The 20,844-nt window shown below is 63.5% G+C and overlaps 1 protein-coding gene across 3 annotated transcripts in view; it reads left to right on the top strand.

Annotated features, from left to right (window-relative positions):
* NOTCH1 (notch receptor 1) overlaps nt 1–17,006 on the top strand; it is a 46,805-nt gene extending 29,799 nt beyond the window's left edge. For 2 of the 3 annotated variants that reach the window (XM_033859099.2, XM_073806833.1), the window contains exons 16-34: nt 1,542–1,661; nt 1,953–2,105; nt 2,772–3,000; nt 3,706–3,907; nt 4,893–5,046; nt 5,176–5,360; nt 5,817–5,949; nt 6,102–6,359; nt 6,435–6,547; nt 7,260–7,831; nt 8,049–8,444; nt 8,984–9,132; nt 9,830–10,046; nt 10,204–10,291; nt 10,385–10,550; nt 11,125–11,420; nt 12,377–12,524; nt 12,605–12,702; nt 13,876–17,006. In XM_033859099.2, coding sequence (XP_033714990.1) covers nt 1,542–1,661; nt 1,953–2,105; nt 2,772–3,000; nt 3,706–3,907; nt 4,893–5,046; nt 5,176–5,360; nt 5,817–5,949; nt 6,102–6,359; nt 6,435–6,547; nt 7,260–7,831; nt 8,049–8,444; nt 8,984–9,132; nt 9,830–10,046; nt 10,204–10,291; nt 10,385–10,550; nt 11,125–11,420; nt 12,377–12,524; nt 12,605–12,702; nt 13,876–15,318 — 5,120 coding nt within the window. In that variant the 3' untranslated portion in view covers nt 15,319–17,006. Of the gene's footprint in view, nt 1–1,541; nt 1,662–1,952; nt 2,106–2,771; nt 3,001–3,705; nt 3,908–4,892; nt 5,047–5,175; nt 5,361–5,816; nt 5,950–6,101; nt 6,360–6,434; nt 6,548–7,259; nt 7,832–8,048; nt 8,445–8,983; nt 9,133–9,829; nt 10,047–10,203; nt 10,292–10,384; nt 10,551–11,124; nt 11,421–12,376; nt 12,525–12,604; nt 12,703–13,875 lie in introns of those variants that run through there. The other variant, XR_012332771.1, reaches the window with a different exon arrangement.
* The last annotated feature ends 3,838 nt before the right edge of the window (nt 17,007–20,844 follow it).

Raw genomic sequence — 20,844 nt, 5'->3', positions numbered from 1 at the left:
GCCCACAAAGTACCGGGTGCCTGGGAGGAAGCTTTAGTATAAGTAGGTCCCGAGTATTTTACCTGGTGAGGTGGCCCCTTGGCGGCAGAGCTGGGAGCTGGGCCTGGGTTGTTGGCCTCCACGGCCCAGTGTCCATGCTGCCTCGGGCCCCTGGCGGCCAGGCCGCCCTCCGCATCCGCTGGCCGGGCCTGAGGGATTCCTTTGATGGCGGGCCCTCTTTGTGTGGGGGAACAAGGAGCCTTCTGTTCCCGCTGAGAGCGGCGGGAGACGCGTCCCCGGGCGTCTCAGCCTCCGCCACTGGCCTGGCCAAAGGGATCGCGAGATATGGTCCCCTCCTTAGAAGAGATTTGCCAAGTGTTAGAAAATAAAAGTCCACAACGACTAGGGCCACCAGCCCCACGGGGAATGGGCAGAGGGGGCTGCCACTGGGGACGGTTGTGGCCCCCAGCGGTCCTGAGAGGGCCCCGGCGGGCGGGGTGGGGCCCATGGCTGTGGTTCTCATGACATCGGGCGGCCCATGGCCAGAGCAGTGTTTTCTTTCACCAAAGCTGGGGAGCTGGACTTTCTCTCTCGCACCAGTGAGGAAACTCTCCTCTGGTGGCCGCCCAGGGGCTTCCGCGCCCAGGGCGCACCCGAGTCCTTTCGGACACGTTGACATCGGGGCCGGCGGGCCGGCGGGGAGGAGCCGGCCTGTGCTGACCTGCTTCCCGTCTGCCCGCTTCCTGCTTCCCTCTGCACAATTGTCGGAAACTCTAGCGAATTTCCTGCCTGCCCGGGTCGCCGTGGAAACCGATAGAAAGAAAGGCCCTGGACAATCACACCCGCGGGCCGGGGAGATAATGGACCACGGGGAAGATAACGCTTCCTCGCGGCCTCAGGACTCAGTCCCGTGGGCTGTAAACAGGAAGCCCTGCATAGGGCTTTCAGGGAGGAAAAGTCACCCGGTGCGCACGGGGGTCTAGCCAGACTCCCATCGCCGTCCCGGGGTCCTGACACCTCACCCACCGCTCCCCTGATAAGTAGCCCGTGCTCGGGGCTGGGGCTGGCACGTCCCCGGCAGCGAGGGCTCGTCCCCTGTTGTCACAGCCTTTGTTCAGTGGCCTCCTGCGTTGGGCACTTGCTGCCCTTGACACAGAGCCCCTGGATTAGCTCCCAGGCCGCCGGCTCAGTGCAGGGCCCTCAGCTACCAGGAGGCGAGGAGGGGGTGTGAGGCTGGGAGCAGGTCCAGGGCCCCTGTGACGCTGGGGGGGCATCAGTCCCAGCCCAGCCCTTGCTGCTGGTGCTTTCGGTGGGCTGAGGCCCAGGCCGTGCCCCACAGCCTGTCGCGGGGCAGGGGGTCATCTGGGTCGTGTTCAGGTCCTGACTCAACCAGGCGCTCACGGGGGTTCCGGTGCCACACCGTATGCCCCACTGCGGGGCAACCAAACGTGCTTTGGTGGTAGAGCCACCCGCAGTGGTGGCCACAGCGGTCTCTGCCCGGCGGTGCTGTGGGGCGTTGACCCTCCGGGCCGGGGCTCCCCGCCTGCGCCTCTTCCCCTCAGGAGCCACGTGCGAGGTGGTGCTGGCGCCATGTGCCCCCGGGCCCTGCAGAAACGGCGGCGAGTGCAAGGAGTCCAAGGACTACGAGAGCTTCTCCTGCGCCTGCCCCGTGGGCTGGCAGGGTGAGCCAGCGAGCCCAGGAGGCGCTGGGACAGGGAGGGTGGGGGTTCCGGGGAGCTTGGGCATCTGTAGAGCAAGAGGTAGTGAGCTCCCCGTCCTTGGAGAGGAGCCAGCGGGCTGCAGAGCCCTCCCAGCCTTGGACGTCTGCATCCGGCTCGGCCCCACGCTGGGGGACAGCAAGTCGGAGAGCCCCTCCTTCCCGGGACGCCCCCAGAGGACCACCCCGCGGCTGCGGAGGCCCCGCTCCTGGGGGGCGGGGGCGGAGCTAACGGCTCCCTCTCCCCCTCCCCCAGGGCAGACCTGCGAGATTGACATCAACGAGTGCGTGAAGAGCCCGTGCCGCGCGGGAGCCTCCTGCCAGAACACCAACGGCGGCTACCGCTGCCACTGCCAGGCCGGCTACACGGGCCGCAACTGCGAGACGGACGTCGATGACTGCCGGCCCAGTGAGTGGCCGGCCAGCTCCGTCCACCTCCGAGATGCTCAGACCTGTTTCCCCAGGGGGCTCAGGGCAGGGAGCTCGTCGGGGTCGGCTGGGAGAGTGGACGGGGCAGCACCGGGTGCAGGGTTGGCGCTGGCCAGCTGGACCCTCCAGGAGGGTGCCCCGGTCAGGGGCCGGAGGAAGTGCTGGGGGGTGGCCGCCGTTCACCAGCGAGGTGTTCTCACGTGGTTCTGGAGGCTCTGGAGCCAGGTTGCCAGGCTTCAAGCCCGTCCTAGCATCTCCCCACCAGACTCCAGGGCTCCGCCCCCAGGGCCTTGCCTGCCCGGGCCCGGCGTGGCGCCCTGAGGAGCGGGGCTCTCAGACCCCTGGTTCACATGACCTTGGCATCCGGAGAAGCCGAGTATGTCATCTGGCGTCACTGGCGAGCAGGGAAGACTGACTTCAGCCTTGCTTGGTGTCACTGTTAAGCCCGGGCGTTCTTCCTGCCCTTGTGGCCTGGGGACCGGGAACGCGGGGAGGGGTGTAGACCCCAAGCCCGTGATGCAGCCTGCCGGGTCAGGGGCTCCTGGCCAGACACTGTGGGGGCAGTGCCGGGGTCCCCGCAGCTTCCGTTGCCCTGGCAGCGGGGGTGGTGCCCGCCCATCAGGCCTGCCTTCCCTTCCCCTCCCAGACCCGTGCCACAACGGGGGCTCCTGCACAGACGGCATCAACACGGCCTTCTGCGACTGCCTGCCCGGCTTCCAGGGCGCCTTCTGCGAGGAGGACATCAATGAGTGCGCCAGCAACCCCTGCCGCAATGGCGCCAACTGCACCGACTGTGTGGACAGCTACACCTGCACCTGCCCCGCGGGCTTCAGTGGGATCCACTGTGAGAACAACACGCCTGACTGCACGGAGAGGTGCGTGGGGGCCACGGCCACCGGCATGGGCGCCGTGCAGGGCGGTTCCGGGCCTTGGGCTGGCGTGGGGAGGCAGATGGACCGCAGGGCCACGCAGTGTCTGGCAACCTGCACACCGAGCAGGTGTCTGCCAGGTGGGCACACAGTGCCAGTCGGGTTGACTCAGGTGCTGTTCCTCCTAAAGGAGCTATTGCCCATTGGCCCGTGTGACTTAGAAGCAGGAGCCCTGGTGGTTTATCCTGAAGAACTGGCGTTCCTCCTTCTATCAGACCAAGGACCTTGTAACCCATCTAGTTTCCTTATTTGCCTTGGCTGCCAGGAGGCTCAGTGTTGAAGCTCATTCCTGGTTTCTGACATAACTGTCTCCCGTGTTGTCTGTGCGATTCTGTTTCCTGCCTTTTTTATCTTAACCGCTGTATACCACGTGTGTAATGAAGTTCCTCAGCGTGAGTTGTAAGGAGGCAAAGGAAGGGAGTGTGACGTGGTGTGAGAATCTGAGGTCCCTGGTCCTGAGTTGGCGACCTCCTGGGACTCCTGTTGGCTGACCTCAGGGAGGCTGTTCCTGGCCTGTCCCAGCACTCAGACCCCTTCGGCCACACTGATTCGAGGGGGAGACGCCAGCGTGGAGGTACCTGCTTCGGCAGGGTCCCGCTGCCCCCACCCCCGCTCACCACCGCCCCCCCCCTGCTGCCCACCCACCTCCAGCTCCTGCTTCAACGGCGGTACCTGCGTGGACGGCATCAACTCGTTTACCTGCCTGTGTCCGCCAGGCTTCACGGGCAGCTACTGTCAGCACGACGTCAATGAGTGCGACTCGCGGCCCTGCCTGCACGGTGGCACCTGCCACGACAGCTACGGCACCTACAAGTGCACCTGCCCGCAGGGCTACACTGGCCTCAACTGCCAGGTGAGTCAGGGCCGCAGGGGTGCCCACCACTCAGCGTCACGGCCGCACCACTGAGTCCCCCTCGCCTCAACTCCAGCTGGCTTCACCACCCTGGGGTACGAGGCTCAGGGGGCGGGGGTGCTCCTGGAGATCTGGGCTGCCAGCCTGGGGCCCAGCCCTGGGCTTAGCTGCCAGATAAGGAGTCAGAGGTGAACTTGAACTCAGGTAGCAGAGGTTTACGGAGCAAGAACGAGGACCACTGATCTGGGGGAAGACAGCTAAAAGCCAGTGTTTCCATAGGAAATACGTAAAGGTATTGAAGGTTTACGTTCATTGAAGATTTTCACATAAAACGTCCGTTGCGGGCTTCCCTGGTGGCGCAGTGGTTGAGAGTCCGCCTGCCGATGCAGGGGACGCGGGTTTGTGCCCTGGTCCGGGAAGATCCCACGTGCCGCGGAGCGGCTGGGCCCGTGAGCCATGGCCGCTGAGCCTGTGTGTCCGGAGCCTGTGCTCCGCCACGGGAGAGGCCCGCGTACCGCAAAAACAAACAAACAAACAAACAAGAAAACGTCAGTTGCAAAAGAGCTGTTTACTTTTTAAGAAAAATCTTCCTTCAAGAAAAAGCAGCTGGGAATTCCCTGGCTGTCCAGTGGTTAGGACTCCGCACTTTCACTGCAAAGGGCGCGAGTTCAGTCCCCGGTCGGGGAACTAAGATCCCGTAAGGTGCGTGGCGTGCCCCCTCCCCCCCCCAAAAAAAAGGAAAGACAGCTGGTGGTCCGGATTCACCGAGGGCCCAGGACAAGAGAGAGACCCGCACCCCAGCCCCTGGCGGTTCCTGAGCAGGGGGGCCCATGGGCCTCGGGGTCAATTTCTATAGGATGGGGTCACGAGCCACCTCGGGTGAGAGGTTCTCTGGCGCATGTGTGTTCCCCTGTCAGGTGGGATGGGCCCCTTGGGAGTTGACGGGTGGGGGCATGTGAGCGAGGCTGCCCACTGCCGTCCCCAGAACCTCGTGCGCTGGTGTGACTCCTCGCCCTGCAAGAATGGCGGCAGGTGCTGGCAGACCAACGCCTTGTACCGCTGCGAGTGCCACAGTGGCTGGACTGGCCTCTACTGCGACGTGCCCAGCGTCTCCTGTGAGGTGGCCGCATGGCAGCAAGGTAACCGGCCGTGTCCCGACCTGGCCCGGGCTTCCTCACAACCACCGGGCGTCTGTCCTCTGAGGTCAGGAGGTTTGCTGTCCGGAGGGGAGCCCAGGCCTCACGCTCCGTCCACCTCGTCCCCTGCAGGCATCAATGTTACCCACCTGTGCCGGAACGGAGGGCTCTGCATGAATGTGGGCGACACGCACCACTGCCACTGCCAGGCGGGCTACACGGGCAGCTACTGCGAGGACCAGGTGGACGAGTGCTCGCCCAGCCCCTGCCAGAACGGGGCCACTTGCACCGACTACCCTGGTGGCTACTCCTGCGAGGTGGGGACCCGGCCCTGGTGAGGGTGCGCGTGTCTGGTATGAGTGTCGGCGAGGGCTGGGCCCCGGGCTGGGAGCCGGTGCAGCAGGGAAGACCAAGCCCACAGACGTGTACAACTTTCAGTCTTATTAGGGGAGGGCTCGGTAATCAGGAAAGACTGCCTGGAGGAGTTGTCCTCTGCGGGGGGGCACCTGGAAGAGGAAATGGGACGGGGTTTCCCCTCCCCCAGATTTGCCCCAAGGCCCCCACCTCTATGCTAGGGAACCAGGTCTAACACCCACCTTGGCCAGTAAACTGCAGCTTCCTGGGGCCCTTCCCAGGGTCTCCCTCTGGGTCCGCCAAGTGGGGGGAGCCCCCAGCTTTGCTGGGCAAGAGGGCAGCTCATGGGCCCCGTCAGCCTGCACAGGGAGTGGGGGGCGCACTGAGCCCGGGCCCGCCCCTTCGCTGTCCCCCTGCAGTGCGTGGCTGGCTACCACGGGGTGAACTGCTCCGAGGAGGTCAACGAGTGTCTGTCCCAGCCGTGCCGGAATGGGGGCACCTGCATCGACCTCACCAACACCTACAAATGTTCCTGCCCCCGGGGCACGCAGGGTAGGCGGGGCCACACCCGGGGAGGGAGCGTGCGGGCCGGCGGCCGGCGTCCATTGCCTGGGCGTCCAGGCTCCCTGGTCCTGACCGCTGGCCGAGGGGCGCACCTGTGGGAGGACCTGCCGCACGGGGTTTGACGGTGCCTGGGCCTGCAGGCGTGCACTGCGAGATCAACGTGGACGACTGCAACCCCCCCATCGATCCCGTGTCCCGGGGCCCCAGGTGCTTTAACAACGGCACCTGCGTGGACCAGGTGGGCGGCTACAGCTGCACCTGCCCGCCCGGCTTCGTGGGCGAGCGCTGTGAGGGTGATGTCAACGAGTGCCTGTCCAACCCCTGCGACGCCCGCGGCACCCAGAACTGCGTGCAGCGCGTCAACGCCTTCCATTGCGAGTGCCGCGCCGGCCACACCGGTGGGTGCCGCCGGCCGGGGGCAGGGAGCGGTGCCGGGGTGGGGGTCAGCCCCTCACACCTGCTGTCGTCCCCAGGGCGCCGCTGTGAGTCGGTCATCAACGGCTGCAAGGACAGGCCCTGCAAGAACGGGGGCAGCTGTGCCGTGGCCTCCAACACCGCCCGCGGGTTCATCTGCAAATGCCCAGCGGTAGGTACAGCCGGGCAGGCGGTGGGAAGGGCCCTGTGCGGCCAGGAAGGCTCCCTGGTCTGAAGGTGACAGGAGGACGCGCCCGCTTGGCGCACCTGGGATACTGAGGTGGCCAGAGAACCCCGCCTCCCCCCATCCCGCACACGTGCCGGAGGACAATGGGTGGCTTGAGTGTCTGGACTCCAACCTCCTTGTTCCCCTCGAGACCGTGTGCTTTGTGTCAATAAACTTTACCTTTAGAGCACTTTTATAGAAAAATCGTGCAGAAGGAGGGTTCCCGCGCACCCCCTCCCTCTACACACCTAGTTTCCCAGTTGTTGGCAACTTGCCCTCACGTGGAACATTGTTACCACTTGCCACCAGCATTAATACATTGTTAAATGATCAACACTGATACGCTGTTAAGTCAGGTCTGCTCTCCTGTGGTGTTTGGGTCTGACACACGTGTAGTGTCACGTGTCCACTGTTGCAGGGTCACGTGGGTTTGCCGTTGCCCTAAAACTGCCCCACGCTCCCCCCTCTGTGCTCCCTCTTCCCTCACTCCCAACCCCTGGGAACCCCCGAGCGTTTTATGTTGACTTTCTTTAAAGGGTCCGGCTGCCCGGGGAAAGGGGGATGGGGGATGCAGAGGCAAGGTCAGGCCTGGGCGGGTCCCTGGGTGTCTGGGGAGCCGGCCCACCCCGACACCCCCTGTGTGGCCCCCTCCCGGCAGGGCTTCGAGGGTGCCACGTGTGAGAACGACGCACGCAGCTGCGGCAGCCTGCGATGCCTCAACGGCGGCACCTGCATCTCGGGCCCGCGCAGCCCCACCTGCCTGTGCCTGGGCCCCTTCACCGGCCCCGAGTGCCAGTTCCCTGTCAGCAGCCCCTGCATGGGTGGCAACCCCTGCTACAACCAGGGCAGCTGCGAGCCCACGTCCGAGAGCCCCTTCTACCGCTGCCTGTGCCCCGCCAAGTTCAACGGGCTCCTGTGCCACATCCTGGACTACAGCTTCGGCGGCGGCGTGGGCCTCGACATCCCCCCGCCGCAGATCGCGGAGGCCTGCGAGCTCCCCGGCTGCCGCGAGGAGGCCGGCAACAAGGTCTGCAGCCTTCAGTGCAACAGCCACGCCTGCGGCTGGGACGGCGGCGACTGCTCGCTCAACTTCAACGACCCCTGGCAGAATTGCACGCAGTCCCTGCAGTGCTGGAAGTACTTCAGCAACGGCCGCTGCGACAGCCAGTGCAACTCGGCCGGCTGCCTCTTCGACGGCTTCGACTGCCAGCGCGCGGAAGGCCAGTGCAAGTAAGGCCCACGGGGACGGCCGCTCTGCACCGCGGGGGCCCCGGGGCTCACGGGGCAGCACGAGGGAGCCGTCCGCTCATGGGCCAGGAGAGGGCAAGGGCCGCGGGCGGAGAAAGGACCCCGAGCTCGCGGGCAGGGCGGTGGGAGGGCAGGTGCCGGCCGAGGGTCCCCGGGGGCCCGGCGTGGAGGGAGCCCTGAGCGTGCCTCGTGCCCACAGCCCCCTGTACGACCAGTACTGCAAGGACCACTTCAGGGACGGGCACTGCGACCAGGGCTGCAACAGCGCCGAGTGCGAGTGGGACGGGCTGGACTGCGCGGAGCACGTGCCCGAGCGGCTGGCGGCCGGCACGCTGGTGCTGGTGGTGCTGATGCCACCCGAGCAGCTGCGCAACCACTCGCTGCACTTCCTGCGCGAGCTCAGCCGCCTGCTGCACACGAACGTGGTCTTCAAGCGCGACGCCAGCGGCCAGCAGATGATCTTTCCCTACTACGGCCGCGAGGAGGAGCTGCACAAGCACCCCATCAGACGCTCTGTGGACGGCGGGGCCTCGCTGCTCCCGGGCAGCGGGGGCGGGCGCCGGCGCAGGGAGCTGGACCCCATGGACATCCGCGGGTGAGTGCGCTCCCGCGGGCCCCCCCCGCCCCCGAGCGTCAGCGCTCTTCCCACTACGTGGTGAAAGAGGCCCAGGACTTACGGGGCCTGTGTGGGGTGAGGGGCGGAGACAGCGTTCCCCCGGGGGCTCTTCACCCCATGGCCCAGGCCCTGGAGCCTGGGGTCAGCTCCAGGGGAGGATCAGCTTCTTGACATCTCTTCCCTTCCGAGATGAGGAACAGGGATGCTCGTGGCACTCAAGGGAGCCCCGGGGCCGGGGTGGGGCGGGAGCTCTCAGAGGAGTGTCTGTGACCAGCAGCCATGCGTGCCCTGCTGGGGCTGACGTGGGCCGGCAGGGGCGCCGGCCACCTCCAGGGTTGTTCCTGTCCAGACCCAGCTCCCCGCTGCCCCAGGCTGCCCCCCTGGGTTCTGGGAGTGCCTCTGCCCCCGCCCATCAGGGTGAGGCCACAGGGGCCAGAGCTGGTCCCTGGAGGCAGTGGGCTGGGTGGGCGCAGGGAGGAGGCTGGGGTACGAGCCCCCCGACCCCGGTGCGCCCCCAGGTCCATCGTCTACCTGGAGATCGACAACCGGCAGTGCGTCCAGTCGTCCTCGCAGTGCTTCCAGAGCGCCACGGACGTGGCCGCCTTCCTGGGCGCGCTCGCCTCGCTGGGCAGCCTCAACATCCCCTACAAGATCGAGGCCGTGCAGAGTGAGTGGCCCGCCCTGCTCGCCCAGCCACACTCCCTCGGGAGCTTTTGCGTGTACTGGGAGGGGTCCGCCGGGGAGGGGCTGTCTCCCAGTTCCCCTCCAAGGTGCTCACATTCTTCGTGCCATTTGCCACCCACGGGGGTGTCACGCCATCCAGAGTTTAGGGAGTGTCTGCTGGCGTTTTCCGCCCCGCACGCTCTCCCTCCCCACAGTGACAGCTGTCAGCGAGGCTGGCCCAGGGGAACCAGCACATCCCAGAAAGTGGGAGCCTTTTTCTCGCCCCACCCCTTCCTCCTGATTTTTCTTTGTTGGGTATTATTTCAAAATCATTACAGCTTTTTTTTAAAAAAAAAAGGAGAGAGAGAGAAAAGAATTGATCGGTGTCATGTGAAGTGTTGAAGTTTGTATCTCGAAAATCCCCCTAAATCCTTTGTCTTAACAGCTCAATGCAAGTGCAGTGATTTGAAGTTGGCTAATCCTTCTCCCTTAAAGGAGAAAAAAGTAAAAGCCGTCTCCAGATAGCCGGCTGGTGCAGGAGAGAATTTAGCGATAGTTTGCAATTCTGATTAATCGCGTAGAAAATGACCTTATTTTGGGGGGCGGGATGGAGGAGAGTAGGCGAGGAGGCGCCCGGCCGCGGAGCCAGTGCGCTGCCCCCGGCCGCCGGCCTGCCTGGTAGCTCGGCCTGATGCCCGCAGGTGAGACGGTGGAGCCGCCCCCGCCCGCGCCGCTGCACTTCATGTACGTGGCCGTGGTGGCCTTCGTGCTGCTCTTCTTTGTGGGCTGTGGGGTGCTGCTGTCGCGGAAGCGCCGGCGGCAGCATGGCCAGCTCTGGTTCCCCGAGGGCTTCAAGGTGTCGGAGGCCAGCAAGAAGAAGCGGCGGGAGCCCCTCGGCGAGGACTCCGTGGGCCTCAAGTTAGTGGACGTGGCCGCGGCATCTGGGGGACTTGGCGGGAGGCGGGGCCGCCCCCTGTGGACCTACGGGCCCCACCTCGGATGCCGGGAGCGGGCGGGGCCCCGAGGGTCTCCTGGGAGCCCCGCTCAGTCCCACCTCCCCACCCCCTCACCCCAGGCCCCTGAAGAACGCCTCGGACGGCGCCCTCGTGGACGACAACCAGAGTGAGTGGGGCGACGAGGGCCTGGAAGCCAAGAAGTTCCGGGTGAGTTGGTGCCCCAGGGCCCCCGCCCCCGCCCCGCCCCTCCCCCCTCCCGGCCCCTTTGGACGTGGCCCTCCATTCGACCCTGTTCCTTAGTTCGAGGAACCCGTGGTCCTTCCCGACCTGGATGACCAGACAGATCACCGGCAGTGGACCCAGCAGCACCTGGACGCCGCTGACCTCCGCGTGTCCGCCATGGCCCCCACGCCGCCCCAGGGCGAGGCCGACACTGACTGCATGGATGTCAACGTCCGCGGGCCGGGTAGGTGCCGCCGGCCCCCCGCACCACCCTCCAGGGCTCCACCCTGGGGCACCTAGCCGCTGCGGGCAGCCTGCTCTTGCCTGACCTCGTGACCCGCCTGCCCCCCTCCCCTGAGCCCTCGGGGTCAGTACCTGGAAGCTCAGCTTGGGGGGATGAGACCTGGGAGGCGGTGGGGACCCTGGGGAGTCGCTCAGCCTCCTCGCCGGCTCCCCGCTCGGGGCGACGGTCTCAAAACTCACTCTGCCCTCCGAGTTCATTTCTTGATCCGAAACGCTTCTTTTGAGACACCCAAGGTGTTGGTTTCCTAACCACCCATTTCTTACGTGGTCTCTCCTGGGTGGGCTGTTGGTGAAGATCTCGGGCAAGTCCGGAGGCGGAGCGGCGGGCGTCTCTGTCTCCCACCAGCCCGTTGGAGCTGGACTTGCCTCTGCCCTCGGGGAGCTTGCATGGGCTGCGTTGGCCCCAGGCAGGGTGGCCTCCGTGGGCTGCGCGTCTGCAGTCCCCGAGCGGCTGCTGGGGGCCGGCCTTCCTGACCAGGCCCCGCCCCTGCCCCGCCCCTGTCCCGCCCCTGCAGACGGCTTCACGCCCCTCATGATAGCCTCCTGCAGCGGAGGGGGCCTGGAGACGGGCAAGAGCGAGGAGGAGGAGGACGCACCCGCCGTCATCTCGGACTTCATCTACCAGGGCGCCAGCCTGCACAGCCAGACGGACCGCACCGGCGAGACCGCCCTGCACCTGGCTGCCCGCTACTCGCGCTCCGACGCGGCCAAGCGCCTGCTGGAGGCCGGCGCTGACGCCAACATCCAAGACAACATGGGACGCACCCCGCTGCACGCGGCCGTGGCTGCCGACGCGCAGGGTGTCTTTCAGGTGGGCAGCCGTGCCCGCGCCCTTCTGCTAGCTTGCGCGCGCCTTCCCTCCTCGTGGCCGGGCCCCGGAGCCCTCATTCCGAGCGTGCCCAGAGCAGGGGCAGCTGACGTCTCCCCCGCTTCCCCACCTCGAGCCTTTGCACCCTGAAGGGGGCCCGAGGCCGGGGAGGGCATCAAAGCCCCGTGTCGTCCTCGCGGGGGGACCCGTCTAGCCGCGGTCTAGCAGGAGGCCGTGGGGACCCGCAGGAAGCAGGGCCTCCTCGCCTTCACCCAAGACAGGCTCCGTCCCCTGCATCTGCCCCTCCCGCCTGGGCTGGAGGCGTCGCCTCTGGCGGTGGGGAGAAGGGCTAGAGGCTGCTGTTTGCTGCCTGCAAACCGGGGGCTCAGGATCGGGGTGGATTAGGGACTTGGGTACCTGGGCCTCTGGGGAGTGTCCCTGGCACAGGGTGCTTTGAAAGCCGCCGGCCGGTCCCCCTGCCGCAGACCAACCAGGCCCTGGGCCGTGGTGCTCTGCACAGACGGGCAAGTAAACAGGGCGCAGACCGGGGTTTTAATTTAGTAATTTTTGACGTGCTGTCTTTCTATGGAAGTAAGAGATCAAGGACGATTTAAATGAGCCCCTGGAGGCAGGCCCTGGCGAGTTCGCTCTGGCAGCCTCTCTGGCGCTTAGAGACATAAATTCCCACGGGCGCTTGTTTCGGAGCTCGGCCCGTGCCGCGCATGGCTTGGTCCCCAGCTCCGTTCACCCACCAGCAAACAATGACCGTCCTTCTCACGGGTGCTCTGGCCCCGGCCCCTCTAGCGGCGGCCGGTGGCTCCCCCCTGCCCCAGCTCCATGGGGCCACTTAGACCCCAGGAGGGGCTGCTTCCACGTCAGGGATCGGATCCCAAGCACTTGTCCCAGGTGGGCGCTTGGCGCTCACACTGGCCGAGCCTGAGACCCTCCCTGTCGCCTAGATCCTCATCCGGAACCGAGCCACGGACCTGGACGCCCGCATGCACGACGGCACCACGCCACTGATCCTGGCCGCCCGCCTGGCCGTCGAGGGCATGCTGGAGGACCTCATCAACTCCCACGCCGACGTCAACGCCGTGGACGACCTGGGTGAGCCGGCTGCGCCCGGCCCGCGGGGGTGCCCGCGTTCACCTGCTGCTCCCTAACCCGCCCCCTGCTTCCCCTCGCAGGCAAGTCCGCCCTGCACTGGGCCGCCGCGGTGAACAACGTGGAGGCGGCCGTCGTGCTCCTGAAGAACGGGGCCAACAAGGACATGCAGAGCAACAAGGTGCGCCGGCTGGCGGGTCACGGCCCCGACGCCACTCTCTTCCGACGGGGGCCCCAAGCCAGTGACTTCAGCTCCTGGGCCTCAGCTCCCTAACCTGTAAAGGCCCAGGAGGACCCCCTGGCGCACAGATGGGGACCCCTCAGCGAGTGCCTGTGTGTCGTTGGCTCTCCCTCCCTCCTTCCTGCCGTAGTCACGGGTCCCCTCTCGAGCGCAGGGCGTGCGTTCCCCGCTAGCGAGTAACCGGCTGCCGCTCTCCGCTCTCTGTCACTGTGACCTGGACCTCAGCCCTGTCCTTGGCTGTCCCTGGGCGGGGTGGGGGGACGCAGATGGTACACGCTGAGTCAAGAGGCTGGTGGGCGTGGGGGGCTCTGCGCCTGGGCCGCCCCGTCTCCCTCAGCATTGCCACAGTCTGTGCCCCACGTCTCCGGAACTTGTCGCTGGGCTCCTCTGTGTGTCCAGCCCCACCCTATACTTCACTGACCCCTGGTTGCATTTCAGACTGTCCTGGGGGAGGGGCGCAGGGGGCAGTGTTGGGCCCAGGAGCTCCTGAGTCCGCGGTGGGGCAGAGACGTGATCCCACCTCCCGTTGGGGAGACTCAGCCTCGGAGACGGAGGGGCTGGCCGAAGGGACTGCCGTGGCGTGGCGGCGGCCGTGGCCGAGGCCTTGTGTGTACCAGGCCGGCACCATCAGGCCTCACCCCACACGCGCACAGCAGCCTTGGGGGCATATGCGGCATGTCCGCTGTACAGATGAGAAAGCCAAGACCCAGGGACAGAGCTAAGATGTCAGGGTCCCTGGGGGACCGTGTGGTGCCCACGGATGCACTTTAGACATCCCCAAGCCCCTGAAATTGTGGCAGGGTTTGCGTCTGTGCAGGTTTGGAGGGAGGGAAGAGGGGCCACAGTCTGTTAGATTTCCTGCGGGGCCTATGACCCCCGGAAGGGTGAAGCTTTACTGATTTAGAGTTTAGGATCCCACAGACCGCCTCTGGGTGGGTCTCAGAAGATGTATTTAAGGCCTTTTTTGTTAACACTTAACAGGCCAGTTAAAGGTAGCATGCTGGGGAGGGTCGAGATGAGCTGCCCCCCGCCCCGTGGCCGGGAGGAGGGGCCAGACCGCCGGTCCCTCTGGTGACAGGTGACCTCCTCACCTGCCCCCGTCCATTCCCCCAGGAGGAGACGCCTTTGTTCCTGGCCGCCCGGGAGGGCAGCTACGAGACGGCCAAGGTGCTGCTGGACCATTTCGCCAACCGGGACATCACGGACCACATGGACCGCCTGCCCCGCGACATCGCGCAGGAGCGCATGCACCACGACATCGTGCGGCTACTGGACGAGTACAGCCTGGTGCGCAGCCCCCCGCTGCACGGCACGCCCACCCTGTCGCCCCCGCTCTGCTCTCCCAGCGGCTACCTGGGCAACCTCAAGCCCGCCGTGCAGGGCAAGAAGGCCCGCAAGCCCAGCACCAAGGGCCTGGCCTGCGGCGGCAAGGAGCCCAAGGACCTCAGGGCGCGGAGGAAGAAGTCCCAGGACGGCAGGGGCTGCTTGCTGGACAGCTCGAGCGCGCTGTCGCCCGTGGACTCCCTGGAGTCCCCCCACGGCTACCTGTCGGATGTGGCCTCCCCGCCCCTCCTGCCCTCCCCTTTCCAGCAGTCTCCCTCTATGCCCCTCAACCACCTGCCCGGGATGCCCGAGGCCCACCTGGGCGTCAGCCACCTGAGCGTGGCGGCCAAGCCCGAGATGGCGGCGCTGAGTGGGGGTGGCCGGCTGGCCTTCGAGGCGGGGCCGCCGCGCCTCTCCCACCTTCCCGTGGCTTCCGGCACCAGCACGGTCCTGGGTGCTGGTGGCAGCGGGAGCTGCGGTGGGGCCGTGAATTTCACCGTGGGTGGGGCCGCAGGCTTGAACGGCCAGTGCGAGTGGCTGTCCCGGCTGCAGAATGGCCTGGTGCCGAACCAGTACAACCCGCTGCGAGGGAGCGTGGCGCCGGGCACCCTGAGCACGCAGGCCCCCGCCCTCCAGCACGGCATGGTGGGCCCGCTGCACGGCGGCCTGTCGGCCACCGCCCTGTCCCAGATGATGAGCTACCAGGCCCTGCCCAGCACGCGGCTGGCCGCCCAGCCTCACCTGGTACAGCCTCAGCAGCAACAGCAGAACTTACAGATGCAGCCGCCGAACATGCAGCCGCAGGCACCGCAGCCGCACCTCGGCGTGGGCTCGGCCACCAGCGGCCACATGGCCCGGAGCTTCCTGGCGGGGGAGCTGAGCCAGGCGGACGTGCAGCCCCTGGGCCCCGGCAGCCTGGCAGCGCACACCGTCCTGCCGCAGGACAGCCAGGTCCTGCCCACGTCGCTGCCGGCCGCGCTGGCCCCGCCCATGACCACCGCCCAGTTCCTGACGCCCCCCTCCCAGCACAGCTACTCCTCCCCCGTGGACAACACCCCCAGCCACCAGCTGCAGGTGCCCGAGCACCCCTTCCTCACCCCGTCCCCGGAGTCCCCCGACCAGTGGTCCAGCTCGTCGCCACACTCCAACATCTCCGACTGGTCCGAGGGCATCTCCAGCCCGCCCACCAGCATGCCGTCCCAGATCGCCCACGTTCCTGAGGCCTTTAAGTAAACAGCCGGCTGCCCCCAGGGACCCTGTGCTTCCTTTCCCAAGCCCTGCTGGACGTTCGCGTGCGCTCCGTGGATGTCGGGGCCGACCAAAGGAGCTTTTTTCAAAACATGAGTCTTTATACAAAATAAGAGGACAAGAATTTTTAATTTTTTTTTTTTTTTTAGTATTTATTTATGTACTTTTATTTTACCTGGAAACACTGTCTTTTTATTTATATGTACTGTTTTGTATATCACCAGGTAGCAACTTCTATCTGCTCCAAGAAAATAAACTAGTTCTCTATCGTGATTTCCCTGCTTAGGATGAAGATTCCCAGGTGTTTGTAAAATATAAACAAAGATTCATGATTTCCAAATGCCATTTATTTATTGATTTCCTTTTTTTTTTTTTTAATCCGAAAAGAAATGTCAGAGAAGGGAGGTTTTCGAGCCAGCATTGTTCAGAAAGCTCCCGGGGTGCCCGGGCCTGCTGCCCGTTTCCCCAGACAGCCCCCTCACCCCTCCTCCAAAGCGGGACCACTCCCCCGACCCCCGCTCCCAGGACCACCTGCGTTTTGCGAGAAGATGCATCTAGAGAGAGAAAAGCAGACCCTTTACTCCTTACGCACATGGGTTAATTGGCTTCTAAAATAGGGAAGGAGCATGTGGAATGATGTGGTTTATGTGTTTTGGTGTTCTTTTAAATGACTTTTTTAAAACACGCTTTTAAAAACGTGTTCTTGGGGTATACCAAGGGTACGTTTCATGGTACCAATCATGAATCTTTGTTTCGGGTTCAGTATTACTTAGTTGTTCATTGGTCTTGTGAGTTCTTGTTCTTTCTGGAGGCTCCCAGGCACCACCACCCCCGCCCCCACTGATACTTAAGCATCGTGCGGAGTGAGAAGTCAGAGGTGTGGTACCCACCTGGGACCCCACGCTGGGGAGGCCTACCCCTTTCTGGGGAGAGACACTGCCTGGGCCACCCCGTCGGAGGCGTCTCAACTTGAACTGCGTCTCCCAGGTTCAGCAGAAGATGGATTGGTGCTCCCGGGGCCCGAGCGCTGATGGGCCCTGTCTTTATAGGAGACTCGGAAAAACATGGTTGTGTGCAGCCTCACTGCTCAGAGACCCTCGTGCCGGGGCCCGGCGCGGCTCAGTGGGGCGCTTGGGACGCCGGGAGCCTGCTTGCGGGCCACCCCTCCCGGTTTGGGGAGGGGGGGGCGTGCGCCCGGGGGAGGGAGCAGATTCTTACATTATCAAGTATAAGCCTGTGGCAGAGTAAATGTCTGTAAATACATTTCTAAATGGGGGATTTTGTTTAAGAAATCTGATGGAACAAATCTGTCAGGGGTCATGTTGGTAAGGGATGTCAGAACCCAGGCCCCACGACCTGACCTGCAGCTGCTGAACCGTAGCTCCTGAGAGCAAAGCCAGGGAGGGTCCTGCCGCCCACTGCGCTCGGGCAGCTGCTCGGGCCTCGCCGGGCACAGTGTTGGGCCACCCCTAGTGGGCATGACCAGACACTTCCTAAGATGTTGCTTCTTACTGTGTTTTATAAAATAGAGTGTAGTTTACATGAAAAGGAAACTTTTTAAAAAAGTTATCTACATGCAAAACTGCAGGTGATGAAAATGATGTATTTTTTTTCATCTTTTTTGTCTGATTTGCAATAAAAATGATCCTGATGGTTGTCCAGATTTTGCTAAACTCGGCTGTGGTGCTGGCTTGCTTTCTGAGAGCGGGGAACAGCAGGGCAGTCCTCTCCGAAGTACCTCCCGATGGGAGAGCAGTGGTGAGACCACCCAGCCCTGGCCCGTGGGCGCCGGCGTCACTCTGTCCGCTCGGAAGGTGTCCAGCGTCCCTGTCTACCACGGGGAGGCAGACACCCCGCAGGGAGCCGGGCACATACAGCCCGACACCACCAGGCTCCGGGCTCTCCCGTCTGTCTGGGCCACGGAGGGCGAGGCACTCCTGACCAGCCTGGGGACCACGGCCCAGGGGCCGCTGCAGGAAAGAGGGGCACAGGGAGGGGCCGGGAGGCCACGGGAAGGAGTCCAGACCCTAGCGTGAGGTCAGAGGAAGCCACAGGAATATCCGAGCAGGGGCACCACAGGGGTGACCCCAAGGGGTGCAGGCTGGGCAGAGCCATTGGCTCAGGGAGCCTGAGTTGGGCCACCAGACGCCCACGTGGGCCTCTCCCCGTCCCTCCTGCCTGTGCCCCTCCTCTCACCTGGCCCCGCCTGCCTCTTCTCTACCTGGCCCCGCCCCCAGGCCAGTGACTTCAAACCAGATTTTGTTTTTTTAATTTAAAAAAATTTTTTTTTAACTTTATTTTTTGGCTGTGTTGGGTCTTTGTTGCTGCGCGCGGGCTTTCTCTAGTTGTGGAGAGTGGGGGCTACTCTTCGTTGCGGTGCGCGGGCTTCTCATCACGGTGGCTTCTCTTGCTGCGGAGCACGGGCTCTAGGCACGTGGGCTTCAGTCGTTGTGGCTCGCGGGCTCTAGAGCGCAGGCTCAGTAGTTGTGGCGCACGGGCTCAGTTGCTCCGCGGCATGTGGGATCTTCCCGGACCAGGGATCGAACCCGTGTCCAAACCAGAATAACAGAGAGTCCGGTGACCCCCTTCCACGGCAAAGTGCCGCCTGCCCCTGGGCCTGGCCTATTCAGGCACAAAGGTGAACCCAGGATTTCCTCACTGAGTTCGGATGCTTCGTTCCTGGGACAGGAGGTTCTGGGAAGTGGGATGTGGCAAATGGCTGAATTTCCATCTTCGGGGGGCGGTACTCAGCTTGAATTCTGCCCAAAGAACAGCCACACCGCAAAATTACACTCCTAGGTGTACACTTGAGAAAAGTGAAAGCAGACTCGCACAAGTGCGTCCACAGACGTGCTCACAGCAGCCAGGAGGTAGGAACAGCCCAAATGCCCGTCCGCTGCCAAGTGGATGAGCCAAGTGCAGTGGCCCGCGCTGTGGTGGTTCATCATATGCGTCAACTTGGCTGGGGGGCCATTTGGCCAAACGTGAGGGTGTTTCTGGATGAGATTAGCATTGGAATCTGTGGGCTGAGTAAAGCAGACCACCCCCCCGCCCATGCGGGTGGGTCTCACCCAATCAGGTGAAGACTTGAATAGAATGAAAAGGTTGGGTAAGAGGGACGTCCTGCTGCCGACCACGTGAGCTGGGACGTCAGTCTCTTCCTGCCTTTGGATTTGCACCAAAGCATCAGCACCCCTGGTCTCAAGCTGCTGACCACAGATCTGGGGACTTTGGAGCCCCCATAATCGTGTGAGTCAATTCTTTGTAATCAATTTCTTTATGTATTGATACATCCTGTTGGCTCTGTTTCTCTGGAGAACCCAGACTAAATGCACATATGATGGAATATTATTCAGCCATGAAGAAGAATGAAGCTACCGACACCTGCTACAGCACAGCTGAAACCCAGAAACATCATGCTGAGCAAAAGAAGTCAGACGCGGGCTTCCCTGGTGGCGCGGTGGTTGAGAGTCTGCCTGCCGATGCAGGGGACACGGGTTCGTGCCCCGGTCCGGGAAGATCCCACATACCGCGGAGCGGCTGGGCCCGTGAGCCATGGCCGCTGAGCCTGCGCGTCCGGAGCCTGTGCTCCGCAACGGGAGGGGCCGCAGCAGTGAGAGGCCCGCGTAGCGCAAAAAAAAAAAAAAGCCAGACGCTAGAGGTCACACGCTGTATGGCTGCATTTGTGTGAAACGTGCAGACCAGGTAAACCCACAGGGGCAGCACGCAGACGAGCGGTTCCCAGGGCTGAGGGCGGGGGGGATGGGAAGCGACTGCCCAGTGGGGCTGGGGCGTTACGCTGGGCGATGAGACGCTTTGGAACTTGATAGAGGTGGTGGTTGCACATTTTTAACGTATTAAGTGCCATTGAATTTGCTGTAAAATGATTAATTTTATGTTCTATGAGTTATACCTCAATCAATTATTTTTTTAAAAGAAAGAACTCCCAGCAGTGTTTGAACTCCCAAGAAGTTCACTGGGGCTGTGGGATTCCCACAGATGCAGCAGGACGGGCCTCAGGGGACCCAGGGGTCATGAGGAGCGCCTCTCTGCTACCCAAATCTTTGGGGCCCTCAGCAGCAAGGAGAAGGGTGTGTGCCTGGAACCTGGCCCTGCCCACCGCTTTGCGGGCAAGGTCCTGGGGGGAGGGGCAGCTGCAGCCACAGAGCGAGGGCTCTGCCCTCCCCCCCCCACCCTGCCCGAACCTCCCCTGCCCCTCAGGAGCTCAGCCCTCAGCCGCCCCCAGGCTCGGAGGCACTGGCGGAGGTTCTGCAGGCCCCAGGGTGCCCACCGGATGCTGAGAGGGAGTGAGCAACCCACCCGTTTGTCCCACTGGGACCTGAACCTGCTCCCGCTGCCCCGGCTACCCTGCCGGCTCGCCTCCCTCCAACTCGCCATTCTCATCCTGGACGTACAGCCCAACTCGGCCTCCTCTGCCGGCCCCGCCTTTGAAGGACCCCCGCCTGGCCACCATGCACCTCCCAGGGAGGACACAGCCCCTCCCTTGGGGCTAAGCTCACCCAAGACACCCCTGGCTTGGGGGTCTGTCCTGGGCTGAACTCTGTCCTCCCAGAAGTCATATGTTGAAGGCCTGGCTCCCCGGACCTCAGAATGTGGCTGTGTTTGGAGGTGGGTCTTTAAAGGCTCGGTAATTAAGGCAAAGTGAGGTCGTTAGGGTGGCCCTAAGCCAATGTGACTGGTGTCCTCGTACGAAGAGGCGGTCAAGACATAGACATGCCCAGAGGGAGGATGGAAGACCCAGGGAGAGGGCGACCACCTCCCAGCCCAGGAAAGAGGCCTCAGGAAGTCAACCTCGCCAACACCTGGATCTCGGCCTTCGGCCCTCAGAACTGTGAGAAATGAATTTCTGTTAAGCCACTGGCCTGTGGTACCTTTCTTTTTTGGGACCACGTTGTGCACTTGTGGGATATTAGTTCCCCGACCAGGGATTGAACCTTGGTCCCGGCAGTGAAAGGGCTGAGTCCTAAGCCCTGGACTGCCAGGGAATTCCCTGTGGTACTTGTCCTGGCAGCCCTAGCTGACTAACAGAGCACACCTCTCAGGTGCCACACGCATGTCCACATCCCCAGCAGCCCCAGCCAGCTGGCCCTGGTGCCGCCCTGGTTCCCTCTCCCTCCTCAGCTCGTCACTCCCCAGGGATCTGGAGACTTGCACTTTTCAACATGCAAAACACACGAGGTTGACACAGAGCCGCCAATCCCTATCCACCTCCTGATGCTTCCTTCCCTCCTGACTGCTTGTGGTCAGGGGCCGTTGCGGGGGGACCTTCCTCAAAGCATCCAGGGTGGTTCAGAGCAGCGCGGTCCAACAGAAAGGTAACGCCAGCCACACGTGCGCTTCAAAGACTTTAGCTGCCACAGGAAACATGAAAAGAAACAGGTGAAGTTTATTTTAATACAATTTAGTTAACCAGTAGATCCAAACTATTACCACCTCAGCCTGTCATCGACACAAACAGTTAATGGGATGTCTTCATGCTTTTTGGGGGGT

Source organism: Tursiops truncatus, chromosome 6, assembly GCF_011762595.2.
Source record: "Tursiops truncatus isolate mTurTru1 chromosome 6, mTurTru1.mat.Y, whole genome shotgun sequence".
In the NCBI taxonomy this organism is placed as follows: Eukaryota; Metazoa; Chordata; class Mammalia; order Artiodactyla; family Delphinidae; genus Tursiops; species Tursiops truncatus.
This window is presented reverse-complemented; position numbering and strand designations above follow the sequence as displayed.